General features: G+C 36.9%; 1 protein-coding gene across 1 annotated transcript; it reads left to right on the forward strand.

Moving 5' to 3' along the window:
- Window positions 1-11789: 11789 nt before the first annotated feature.
- Window positions 11790-12365, forward strand: IFNE (interferon epsilon). Its single transcript, XM_055302778.1, has one exon. It carries the CDS (start codon window positions 11790-11792, stop codon window positions 12351-12353), a length of 564 nt encoding a protein of 187 aa, XP_055158753.1. The 3' UTR covers window positions 12354-12365.
- The last annotated feature ends 1852 nt before the right edge of the window (window positions 12366-14217 follow it).

The raw sequence follows: 14217 nt of genomic DNA on the forward strand, positions 1-14217 counted from the left end.
ATATTTTTTTAAAAAAAGTGGTTGTGCATGTACTTATATCTCAATAAATTACAAAATGTTTTGTTTCTATTGCCCATCTTTAACACCCTCAGCTTCCTACCATCCTCCTTCCCCATCATACATATATGTACTTTTTCTTCTCACATCTGTGTATGATCTTCTAATAATGGCTGAATAGACATGAATTAGAGATGGAAAAGTTCAATTTTTCTAAAATCTAAAATTAAGCACTATAGTATTCAGGCTTATACTTTTCTTTAAAAAGAAATCACTGTCCTTAAACCGTGTAGGATGGTAATGTGAAAGGATGTGGCCATGAGCCACTATTCAAAATCACATATTTTTTTTAAGTCTCTGTGATGAATATAAAATGATCTCCTTGGTCTCTGAAATTCCAACAAATAACCTCAAAGTCTTGTAGTACTACAATACTTCGTGTTCAGCACTCAATCCTGATTGACAGCTGACCGGCAACATTTCATAGTGCCCATTTTCCCTTTTCAATGATATAAGGTGTTTTCTTTTAAAATGTTCTTTTCTTCTTGGTACATAAAGATCATGCCTGCTGATGACTCAAAAAGAAAAACAATTCTGAAGGCCTCAGAAACTAATGTAACTAAACCATCTTCAGAGTGTCAGGACACCACCAGTCAGGCAATCGGTTCCTTTCAGGGTGATCTTAATCTTGTTCTAACCTTCAGGAAGGTTAAGATTAGTAGGAAGAGGCTCAGTTTATATTCCCAAGGCTAATGAATGGTTTTATTATATGACCTGACCGTATCTGTTGCACAGTCATAGTGACAAAGAGGACATTTGTTTCTGTGTCTAAAGTCTTCTTTTAAAAAACCTTTATTTTTACCCCAAGGAGAACTGTCACCACACAGGATGCTTATCAGAGACACTGTCATGGTTCCAACCTTACTCCACCCATGCCCCAGTTGCTACCTGTTGTTGGGTGTGTGTGTCACCATTTCCAAGCCATCTTCTCTTGAATTTCAAGAGGGGCCACTCTGGGCAGCTGTCTCCCAGTTTTATATGTTTAGAATGACCTTCCTCATCTTGCATTCACATACAAACCAAGGAACACACAGATTGGGTTTCCTGGCTTCCTGGGTTAAAATCAAGTTTGACGCTGATAGATGGGGTCAAACTAAGGTGCCCTTAGGAAATTGATCATGAGATACGTCAACCCAAAGAATGTTAATAAGTGTCATTATGCCCCCCCAAATTGAAATTGAATATAAGTAAATCTGTTAAATATTCCTCCCTCTTTGAGCTCTAAAGCATAGGTGTCTACTCTTTATAAAGAACCTTACAAATCTGCTGCACCTTTAATAAGATTTTTAAAGCAGTGATATCTTGTCTTAGTTTTTAGTTTATTTATTTTGAAGAACATCTTGTGTATTTCAGACAATAATTTTTATCTTAGGCCACAAGAGTATTTTTATCTGGAGTCGAGGTGAACTTGGATTCCTGGCATAGCAGTCCATAGATCATTTGCTATTCTCTCATCTCACTGGTCTTTTGATAATAATCTGAGAATTTCCTGGAATCACTTTAGGCCATAGACTTCCCACTAGTGGTCCTTCCAGTCCTGGTTATTGACTGTGTCAAGAGAAATGTGTGACCAGGTAGTCAGACTAAGTTACTCAGCAAACTCATTAATCTCTAGACCAGCTCAGGCACCAGTCTTCATATCTGCTTTCTGGTGGTTACACAAGGTAGCAGTATTGATTTTAGACAACTCTGTCACTTGATAATTGCTTAAAGCCCTGAAAAATGTCTGTTAGATTAAGAAGGCAAATGGCAAAGTGTACTGTTCTTTAATATTTTATAAACTTCTGATTTATTTTTCTCTTTGCTCTACCAAGGAGTGAAGCCTATTGAGTTTGTCTCAAAACTCAAAGAATAATGAATCCCAAGTGTGAAGAGCCCCATCATAACAGTAGCTTCTCTAGTGTTTGTCTCTTTTGGTCCTTCAAATGTTTCTTCAGGAAAAGAAGCAGTGACAAATCTAAAATGAGGGAGTTGACATCAGGGACCAATGGTATGGAATCTTAGTTCACTTCCCATATCAGAAAGATTTTATAATATCAAAAAAATAAATAAATATGAATTGGAGGGGGAGAAAGGACTCCAGAAGGACAGGAAACAAATTTTAAATTACCAATAGTAGGCAATTTATATATGTTACTTTATTTAATCCTTGTAACTGCTCTGCAATTTTATTATTACACACCTATTTTACAAAAACTGTGGCTTACTGCAGTTAACCGGCTATCCAAAACTGTGCAGCTCATGTGCTACTTCAGAGCTAGTACTATCTCAATGCAAAACACAGACTCTTTCAAATACATCATTTTGTTCCAAGGAAACAAGACAGCATTCATTATAACAACGTGAAGTCGACTGGCACATTTCCTAAAATATATATTTTGGCAGATCTTTTTCTATAATGACTTCCATCTAGAATCCCTGTTAACTTTTTTAGGTCAAAAGAGTAGTATCTCGTAAGACATTGTATACCAGTCTGGAAGGAATATTTTTATATTTTTACTAACATTATCTGGCCCATTAGATTTAAATGCAGCAAAAGTTTGGTGTGGAAGGACCCACGACCCCTTGGCACCCAGGATCACCCCCTTAAACACACACACGCACACACACACAGACACACACACACACACACACACACACACCACAGCTTTTCCTAAGCCTTCCAATCAGTCATATTTATTTACTTTCATGAGCCCAGGTAAGAATTTCAGGATTTTCGCCTACCAGCCATTGAAAAACAAGTATGTGTCTATGTGCCAAGCGTATAATAACTAACTTCTTACATGTTATCTCAGTAATTGCTATGTATTATTATATATAAGGACTTCTTTATATCGCAATTTTACAGACGGGGCAATGAACTCAAAATTTTAGAAATGTGTACAAGTTCACCTAGCTAAATTACAGAGCTAGAATTTGAGTGTCTATCTTGACTCTAAAATCGTTCTCTTAATAAATAAATAAATAAATAAATCGTTCTCTTCCTTGTGACATGTTTACATTTGCCCTTCTACTCACAGTCCCTCTGCTTGGATGATATTTCTACCTTAGTTGTTAGCTGTGGCTTTTTAAAGCCGTTGTAAAATGAGAAGCACCCACCAAAAGTGATAATACCTTAGAGTCACATGGAACTGGGTTTTAATTCTACTTATGACCTAACCATCTTTGTTGTTTCTTTGTTGTTTGGTTGTTAATCGCATCTAGTGAGTTTCAGTAGTTTTCAAATCTTGAATGTCTCTTTGGTTCCATTTTTTGCTGTTTTCCATTTCCCTTCTCATAGTATTTATGTTCATTTTCCATGTGGATCTTATGTATAATAGCTGCTTTAATATCTTTGTCTGCTAATTCCATCATCTCTCAGTCCATTTCTGTTAACTCATTTTTTTTTCCTGAATATGGGTCACATTTTCCTATGCCTCATAGGTATAGTAATTTTATATTGAATGCTGTACATTGTGATTTTATGTTTTAATGTGCTAGATTTTGTTGTTTTTCTTTAAAGAATTTTGGATTTTGTACTGGCAGTGACAATCAGTCACTGATTGTATATTATTTGGTTTTCTTCCAGTCTTGTTCTTAAGCTCTTTCAAGACAGGTCTAGACTAGTCTTCACTTCAGGATTAATTTAGCTTCATATTTAATAGTTGCTCTTTTGGGGTTCTTTATTGAATGCCCTATGTGTTCAAGGAAGTCTCTGCTGGGTGGCTGGTGGGAACTTGAATGATTTCTGACCCTCATTGTGCTCTTTGGCTTCAAGCTCCATGATAATTTTTTTTTTCCTTCTCTGGACGTCATACTTGTTGGGCCTTGTAGGGTTTCACCTGATGTGTGCACTGACTAGTATTCACTAAAGACTCAAGAATAACTGTATGAAAATTTTTGGAAATCTCTGGATAACTAGCCACCTCCTTTTGGGTACTCTGCTCTGCAGGTTCTGCCTGCTTTGGCCTCCCCAAACTCTCTGATCTCTATTTCTTCAACTCAGAAGAGATTGTCTAAGGAGGCTCCTCCTTGCAGCCTAGTCTACAAGTCCTAGTCTGATCAGAAAGCCTCATTTGCTTCCCATCTCCCAGGAATCACAGTCTTCCACTGCCTGTCATCCAGCAAATACAAATAGTTGTTGCCTATATTTTGTCTAGTTTTCTAGTTGTTTACTATGGGAGGGTAATTCTTAACCCTGTTACTTCCTCATAATCAGAACTCTAAGTCCCTGTGGATGGAAGTGTTTTTAACTTCTGTAAATCACAGGTGGCTTTTTCTTTTCATTTTTAAAGTGGAGATAAGACCACCTCTCAAGCATATTATAAAGATTAGAAATAATATTGCTATATTCTCTTTGTCCTGCATGACATTGGTTATAACATGTCTGTGTCATGATTTCCTTATTTGTGCAATGGGAGTTGTAATAACCCTTATATCATAGAGTAATTGTGTGGATTAAATGAACTAATATCTGTAGTTTGCCAAAAGTCATGTCCTTGCACACAGTAAGAGTTCTAAGCATTAGCTAAATAAATAATTTTAGACAATCATGGGGATGTTGTCTGTTATCAGAAAGAAAACAATCCTACCACTAACCAACAGCAAACACACATGAAATTCAGAGGACATGTAAGCAATTTCTTAACTTATATATTAAGTAAGTGGTGGCTGTTATTTGGATATTGCCACAAATAGTGTTGTTATCTAACCAGGTATTAATATTAAGACTAGAGAAAATAGGAAGTCAATTGTAAATATGATCAGAGGGGTTTAGGTGGACTATATTGCCCCAAGCTTGATCATTTAGGTATAATCCAGACTCACCTGTTATCAGTTCCAGGGTTCAATACTTCCACTACTCTCTTATTAATATCTTAGACTCCCTTGTTTCATTGTCACTCAGTTCAATACCTCCTGGCAAAGTCCCAATCCTGGATGGACTGTGAACCTTCTCTGCTTCTGTTCAAAGCAAAGTGAATTGATGTTATTATTAACTAAGGTCACCAAGCAAGCTAACCAGGTGTATTAGTTAACTAATACACACATATACATTAAATATGAAATATAATTATATATTATTTTGATGCCGACTCTTTTGTCCATCTTTCCTGCTAAAGACCAGCCTGCCATGAGTTCCATCTCTTTCTCCTCCCTCTACTGGCTTCTTCCAGTCAACAAGTTGTCTTTCTTACCTTAAAAACAAACCAAAATAAAAAAATAAAATAACAAAGCCTTCCAAGATTGAACATCCCATTCTTTCTTTCACTGTATTTTTCTCCTCCATGGAGTGATCAAATTTTTATTGGCATCACCTACATTGTTTTTTCCATTTCATCTTAAAAGCATTGAAATCTGTCTCCCACCCAGACTACTCTGTTGAAAATTCTATTTGTGAAAGTCACTAATAACTTCCATGTCATTAATTTCAGTGTGTGCTTTCAAGTACTTTCTTTGCTTATCCACTCAGAAGCATTGGACACTGTTAGACTATCCTTCTTGAAAACTGGTTTCCTTTCTACTATCTAGACACCCTAGTTCCCTTTGTGGTATCCTCTTCCCATTCCTTTAAAACTAGTTAGTCTTAGGCTACTTCCTTTTGTCACTCTGTATATGGAAGTTCGACTGCCAGGTGGTCCATAAATAGAAAGAAAATATGGTCCCAACTGATCTTATTCTAATCCACTTTTATATTATGTTATGCTGGTAATTTGCTTATACCTTACTGTTTTTCCTTTCTCACCCTACCTAATCTGATTAAGCTTCATTCCAGGGATCTTTATCGCGGGCTCACAGACAGGCCTTAACAGTGATAGGAAGATAATAAGCAATCAATAAAAATATGTTGAATATTTTAACATCATGAGGACCAGTACATATTGTATAAGTGCCTTTAGAGCATCACCCACTTGATCCTTCTTTCTTTGGATTAATTAGTATTTACTGAAAATTGAAAAAAATATTGATGGAAGATAGGCTTCAACGTATTTCCATCTGTGATTGATTAATAGGGGACTGTGCTTGGAGAGCTATGTTGAACATATTTGTCCAGGGGTCAGTGGAAATGAGTGTTGCAGTCTATTAATATTGTCATGCCTCATACAAATAACATAATATCATTTGTTAAGCATGGACCATGTGCCAAAGACTCTGATAAACAAACACATTACTTCAATTAGAGGTCACAACAGCTGCATGAGATACTGTTATTACACTTGTCTTTGCATTGAATTGATATAACTGAGATAAAGAGATGTTAACAGCTTGCCCAAGACCACACAGCAAACAAATAGTATAGTTGAGATTTAAATGTAGTCTGTCACACTTTAGAGGCTATGGGCTTAAGTATCATACTGTACTCATAATGTGGATTGGTGGCCTTTCCTTTCCTTGTATTTTTGCCATTCTTGGCCTAAATTAAACTATGAAGAGGGGACAGAAGAACAGTATAGGTGATGTTAGTATGGAGAGAGGTTACTCTACACTATGAAGCCTCAGTTATCACATCTCAAAAATGAATTATTTCATTAAAAAATATGTACACACACAATACATACTGATTTCAGCTCAGGTCATGATCTCAGGGTTTTAAGAGGACCCCAAGTTTGGCTCCATGCTGAGTGTGAAGTCTGCTTGAGATTCTCTCTCCCTCTCTCTCTGCCTCTCCTGCATACTCACACACTCTCTCTTAAAAAATTAAATTATAAAAAACAGAAATTAGCATTGTTACATTAGAACCGTATAATACTCAGCCTTCATATTTAGATTTGTCCAATTGTACCAATGATATCCTTAATAGCAAGTGGACACTGCTAAAAAAAAATCACACTGTGTATTCAGTTGACATATTCTTTAGTTTGATGGAGCTTCCAGCAATCCACCAAACCAAAATTCAGATTTCCTACCCCAACACTGGTTCCCACAGTGGTTTCCACTTGAGTGTCTCTGCCTTGGTAAACTGGATTCTCCCCCTTCTCTCTCCAATTTGAGGAGCACTGGTTTGCCCCGTGTCTTACCTCTATCTTATGGATCCACAAAGAATGATTTTTCAGTCTGTTCAGCTTTTTTTACTTAACAAGATAGAATGATGACTTCTAAGCTCCTTATATTCAGAACTGGAGACCAGAAGCCCCTTTAGTCTCCTTTAATCTGAAACAGTTCCTGTCTTTCTTTGACTTTCACAACCCTGAACACAGGGCAATTGTTTTGTAGAATGTTCCTCAATTTTGGTTTAAAGTGATGTTTTTTCATGATTAAATTCAAGTTATTTGCATTGGTGAGAATAGCCCAGAAGGGATGTTGTGTTATTTTGAGTTGAATCTTAATAGGTTGGTGCATGATTTCAATTTGTCCCAGTATTGATGAGGTTCACTTTGATCCTTTGAATAAAGATGACATCTAGGCATTTTGATGTGACTGCCAGGCTTTTCCACCATTTAACTCATTAAAACTAATAAGTATTTGGGTAGCTGTGTGAGGTAATGGATATATTAATTAGCTTGACTATAGTGATCATTTCACCACGTACATGTATATCAAAACATCATGCTGTATACCTTAAATATATACAACTTAAATAAGTAAATAAATATTTTCTAGGGTAGCATTTTGAAACTTTGTTTGCAAGAACTTTGCTCTCCTCACCCCACTTTGGCTGTGATTTCTACTCACTCTTCTCAGGCTCCAGCACCCCATGCCAGGTTAGCTCTCCATATGGGCACTTGCCCCATTCTCTTTGAATCCTGACATCCCTCTCTGGACTAACATGCGTCCCTGCCCCTTCCAGCAGAATGCTTACTTTATTTCTGCTTTAGGACTGAATTTTTCAGGAAGGGAATAGAAAACAGATTATATGTCATTTAAGATCACTTCTAACTATTGTATTCTAGGACAGATAAATTAATATCGTTAAATATTTGCAAGTTTATGCTCAGAAAATGGGAGTAGAGGTGCACTGAGATCACTGGGACAAAGGACCATGCCTGAAATAGTCATGGAGGCTGGGGAAAGTAAGGCACTGAGTAGCTTGGACAGGGCTGGATGTGTCAAATAGGGACAGAGGCCAGAAGCACAAAATCCAAGAGGAGGCAGAGAAGTCAGGCTATGCAAACCAATAACCCTCAGAAAAGGGAGAAGTGATGACAGTGAATAACCAGAATGCAGCAAATGTCCATTAAAGCAGTCAAAGCAGGAAAAGGGAAATATTTAACAATACTAACCAGCCAAGTATCTTAATATGAGTTAGAGTGATTAGTAATCTTATGCATTATGGGAACAATTCATTTTGTCAAAGTAATAATATGTTGCTGACCACATGTTATCAGACCACTAGATGCCATAAACTTTTTTTAAATAAATTTATTTTTCATTGGTGTTCAATTTACCAACATACAGAATAACACCCAGTGCTCATCCCATCAAGTGCCCCCCTCAGTGCCCGTCACCCATTCACTGCCCCCTCCCCTTCCACCACCCCTAGTTTGTTTCCCAGAGTTAGGAGTTTTATGTTCTGTCTCCCTTTCTGATATTTCCCACACATTTCTTCTCCTTTCCCTTATATTCCCTTTCACTATTATTTATATTCCCCAAATGAATGAGAACATACAATGTTTGTCCTTCTCCGATTGACTTACTTCACTCAGCATAATACCTTCCAGTTCCATCCATGTTGAAGCAAATGGTGGGTATTTGTCGTTTCTAATGGCTGAGTAATATTCCATTGTATACATAGACCACATCTTCTTTATCCATTCATCTTTCGATGGACACCGAGGCTCCTTCCACAGTTTGGCTATTGTGGACATTGCTGCTAGAAACATCGGGCTGCAGGTGTCCCGGCGTTTCATTGCATCTGAATCTTTGGGGTAAATCCCTAACAGTGCAATTGCTGCGTCGTAGGGCAGGTCTATTTTTAATTCTTTGAGGAACCTCCACACAGTTTTCCAGAATGGCTGCACCATTTCACATTCCCACCAGCAGTGTAAGAGGGTTCCCTTTTCTCCACCACAGTAACTTCTTGCAAGATACATCCACGAAGGCAAAAGAAACAAAAGCAAAAATGAACTATTGGGACTTCATCAAGATAGATGCCATAAACTTTTTGATTTCTCTTGCCAACAGAGTAAGAGCTCTGGTCAATACAGGCTCTAAGTACTTGATGTTATGCTGCCATCCTTTGGTCGAATTTAAAATATCTTCCTTACTAATGAACTATTTTGGTATGTTTTTAACACAGAGAGATAATAAGAATTTTAAGCACAGCATTATATTTTTTAGATTGACAATAATGTTAAATTTGTGGGGGTGAGGTGAATATATTAAAATGTATACATTTTAAATAAATTTAAAAGTCACAAAGTCCATTCTAGTCAAAGATAGATTGCCACTGTTTATTGCATTTTCTTCAAAGGCTTTGTCTTACTCAATGATGCTTTAAGACTTAGCACTCTTTTTTCAGTCATGATACTTTGCCATTGTTTTTCTCTAACGTATTATAAGCTTGCAGTGGATTCCCTTAATGCTATCCTTAGGTTTAGACAGAAGGGACCCACACACTAAGCTTTACTATTTCATGGGCTCTGAATGTCATTCATGACCCTCTACAGGCACAGGCATGTGTACAGGCACACAGTCAAGCACATGTACACACACATGCACACACACAACTTTTTTTTTAAGAACACCCATGCCCATATCACTTAGGATCTCTAGACTAGAGAAAGAACGCACCAAAAGGAATAGGCCAATTACCTCCAAGGTAGACACAGGGCTGGGAATATTTCATGTTTCTTCCAGCCAAAGTGCAAATATTTCCTAGTATAGGGACCAGTGAGTAGAATCCTTATGAGGATAGTCCCTTGATAGTGAGATGACATTGCCCTAGACAATGAAGTCTGCTTTACCCATGCTAACAAAGTATAAAAACAAGTCCCAAAGGAGTAAATTATGTACCTAACTATGTCCTCATAATAACTATGTCTTTAAACAAAGCCCAACCCTATATGAAGGACTTCACAAATCCAGTACCCAGTGGTGAACTTACAGTGTTCTGAATCCAGTCAAAAGCTATCAGGCATGCAAAGAAACAAGAAAATAGGATCCATAAGCAGTAGAAAAGAAAATCAAGAAACAAGCCCTGGAAATAACACAAATGACAGAATTAGCAAACAAAGAGGTTGGAACACCTATCATAAATACATGTCATAAGCTCAAAAAGAAGAAAAAATGAGCATGATGAGGGAAGAAATGAAAAATATCAAAAAAGAGCAAAGTGAACTTTTAGAGATGAAAAACATACTACCTATAATGATAAATATACTAGATGGATTAACATTCAGATAAGATGTTAAAGAAAAATAATATCAGTGAACTCAAAGACATCACCATAGAAACTATTAAAAATAAAGAGGAAAAATATTGAGTGAACCTCCATTGCCTGTATGATCATGGGTCTGATATATCTGTAGTTGGAGTCCTAGGAGATAAAAAAATGTTGAAAAAATAAGATCTGAAACATTTCCAAATTTAATTAAAATGATAAAACCACAGGCTCAAGAAGCTTGAGAAATTCCTACTAGAAGATACAAAAAGAAAAATCACACAAAGGCACATTATCATCAAATTGCTGAAATATAATGGTAGAGATAAACGCAGTTAGGGGAAAAGGAAGACATATGATGCACAGAGAAATAAAATTAAGATGACAGAAGTCTTCTCTTCGGAAACCATGCAAGCCAAAAGACGGGGAAAACATCTTGACAGTATTGAAAGAAGAACGATCTCCAGTTGGAATTCTGTTCTCAGCAATACCATATTTCCCAGCTGAAGACAAAGGATTTTTTCAGACAAACAAAAACCAAGAGAATTCATTGCCAGCAGACCTGAGATACAAGAATTATTGAAGTTATTCAAGAAGAATAGTTTCTCAAGAAAAGTGATACCAAATAGAGAGTTAGAGCTACCAAAAGGAATGAACAAAACCAGAAATATTTCCTCATTTAAAAAATCCTTTTAAAATGTAATTGACGGGCACCTGGATGGCTCGCTTGGTTAAGTGTCTGCCTTCAGCTCAGGTCATGATCCCTGGATCCTGGGATCAAGGCCTGCATCAGCTCCCTGCCCAGTGGGATGCCTGCTTCTCCCTTGCCCCTCATCCTGCTCTTACCTCTCTCTCTCTCTCTCTCCCTCTCAAACATTAGTGTAAATTTAAAGTCCTACTTGCAGTTTTAAATTTAGTAGTCCGTATAGATTGTAATTTTTTCCCGAGTGCCCTAGAGGTGCTGCTAAACCTCTGATAAACATTACTCATGAAAGAGTATTCCTTTAAAAAAATATTCTCAAAAAAGAACTTTAATAAGCTCGACCAAATATATAGAAAGCGTATTGTGTTGAGTGAAACTTTGTAGGTAATAATGAGAGTAATAGAAAATCATATTGGATGACTAGTCTGTAATTATGTCAAGGAACACATACAATGAAACAAGTTCTTAAAAAAAAAAAGAAACAAATTCTTTTGGTTACTTTGTCAAACAGCCAACACAATGGGGAAAGTGGAAGAAATGTCCCATAAACACAGTGAAAGGGAACCAGAAAACCGAATATGTAATCTTGGAGTAATGACAGCATTAGAAAACAAAACCAACAAAGGACAACACCTTCCAGATCAATCTGAGATGCGTGAAAGGCAAACTATTTACTAAAGTTGGGGCTTTACTAATCCTGTACAGAGATACTTGGAATATTTGACCTTCAGTATGATTAACAAGCATTTCTTTGAAATTGTGTTGGTGCTGTTGGCTTCTTCTACTATCTTCTCCCTAGAATTGAAACTGGCTTTCTTCCAACAAAGAGTAAACAGAGAGAGTTTAAAACTCTTGAATAGATTGCAAAAATCATCCATTCAGCAGTGTCTAGCACACAGGAAAAACTTTCTGCTTCCCCAGCAGTCTGTGAATCGTCACCAGTACCAGAAAGGACAAGCACTGGCCATTCTTCATGAGATGCTTCAGCAGATCTTCAACCTCTTCAGGGCAAATATTTCTCTGGAGGGTTGGGAGGAAAGACACATGGAGAATTTCCTCACTGAACTTCATCAACAGCTGGAATACCTAGAAGTGCTGATAAGCCTGGAAGCAGAGCAGAACAGTGGCATCCTGAGAAGTGACAACCCTAGATTACCGATTAAAAGGTACTTCCAAAGGATCCATAATTACCTGGAAAACCAGGAGCACAGCAACTGTGCCTGGACGATTATTCGAGGAGAAATCAACCGATGTCTGTTCTTTGCATTCCAACTGATAAGAAATCTAAGCAAATAAGGAATGGATTACCTGAAGAATGTGGACCAAGAGCCAACTGCAGGCTTTAAAAGCATAGGGTAGGTGGGGGGGGGGGGGGGAGGACTTTTCCAGACACTCTTATTTCTTTTTGTCATAAATTGGTAGTATTGTTTTGGGGGATATATATATATATTTTTTGCACAAATATATGTGCAAATATATACAAATTGTATACAATATGTATGAATATGTATCCTTTAAGATTATGCATATTAACTATAATTGTCTTATTGTGTAATGTCACTTTGTATTTTCTATTCATCTTAAGATTTATGAGCTAAAGTAGATTCATTAATATTTCATAATTGGTTCTTCAAATGGGTATATTTTCATCAAAGTTGACCAGGTAAATAAAACACTCCACCGTAATAATACTTTTCTTAACATAGAACATCCACTCCAATGATTTCTTTGCTAGAAATTGGTAGAAACAATGAGAAGTACTAGGGATAATGTACATTGCAAGATTTGAAAATATCAATACACATTGAATATTTGTTACAGGTGATGCAATAGAAATAGGGTGAAGGGACATGAACAAACAGATTAGGAGGGAAAACATGCATGAGAAGAGATTCAACCTCATTCATATTAATAAAAAATGCAAATTAAAAGTGAATAACATGCCATTTATAACAGGTGAAGGCCCACACTCTTGTGGAGATTTGGGAGACGGATGCCCTTACAATTTGCCAGAGCACTGAAAATTGGTAGGATCGCTATAGAGGCAATTTGGTGATACTTATTAAAATTACAGTCTTTGCAAACCATGAGAGATTCCTAACTCTGGGAATCAAAAGATTGTAGAAAAGGAGGTGGGTGGGGGGTGGGGTAACTAGGTGACGGGCATTAAGAAGGGCACACGATGAATGAGCACTGGGTATTATACTATATGTTGGCAAATTGAATTTAAATTAAAAAAGTTGGTCCAAGTCCCTGCTCCGCTGGTCGGGTACACTTGGACCCAGTAAAAAAAAATAAAAATAAAAATAAATAAAAAATAAATTAAAAAAGTTTTAAATTAGTCTTTGATCCATAAACTCTAGGCTTGAAATTTATCTTATAAAAACACTGCACATGTGAGTAATGACTTGTGTACAATATTATTCATTGCAGTATCATTTATAATATCAAAAGACAGGAAATCACACAAACTCTTCCTTTTTTTTTAGATTTTATTTATTTATTCATGAGCAACACACAGAGAGAGGCAGAGATATAGGCAGAGGGAGAAGCAGGCTCCCTGCAAGGAGCCCAGTGCGGGACTTGATCCCAGGCCCCGGGATCACAACTTGAGCTAAAGGCAGACACTGAACCGCTGAGCCACCCAGGCATCCCCAAATGCTTTTAATTAGAGATAGTTAAAATATATTCACACACACAAAAAACACATTCAGCTGGAGAAAAGGATGAGGATGCTCTCCCTATATTGAAAAAAAAAAAAGGTCAAGATGCAGAATGTATTTGACATTAAAATGTCAAACAAAAAAAATAAAATAAAATAAAAATAAAATGTAAAACAAATTTTACATTTGACCTAACTGGTATATGAACAAATAAAGAATATATAAGAAATAAATTACAATGATAACCTTTATTTTGGGGAGGAGAGACTAAGGGAAAAGGACAGGGCAGAGGTGGTTTTACACCATATTTTTACATTTTAATTTTTAGCCATGTGGACATAAGAAATCAAAATGATAAAAGGTATCCAACAAGTGACAGTTATTAGAAATATGGGTGAAGGAGGGGCACCTGGGTGGTTCAGATGGTAAAGTGTCTGCCTTCAGCTCAGGTCATGTTACCCCAGTCCCAGGAGCAGGGCTGCATAGGTCTCCTTACT

Source organism: Nyctereutes procyonoides, unplaced genomic scaffold (genome assembly GCF_905146905.1).
Source record: "Nyctereutes procyonoides isolate TBG_1078 unplaced genomic scaffold, NYPRO_anot_genome, whole genome shotgun sequence".
NCBI lineage: Eukaryota > Metazoa > Chordata > Mammalia > Carnivora > Canidae > Nyctereutes > Nyctereutes procyonoides.

Bases quoted from the DNA above. Each gene is read 5' to 3' on its own strand.
- IFNE (XM_055302778.1), top strand. From the start codon at position 11,790: ATGATTAACAAGCATTTCTTTGAAATTGTGTTGGTGCTGTTGGCTTCT.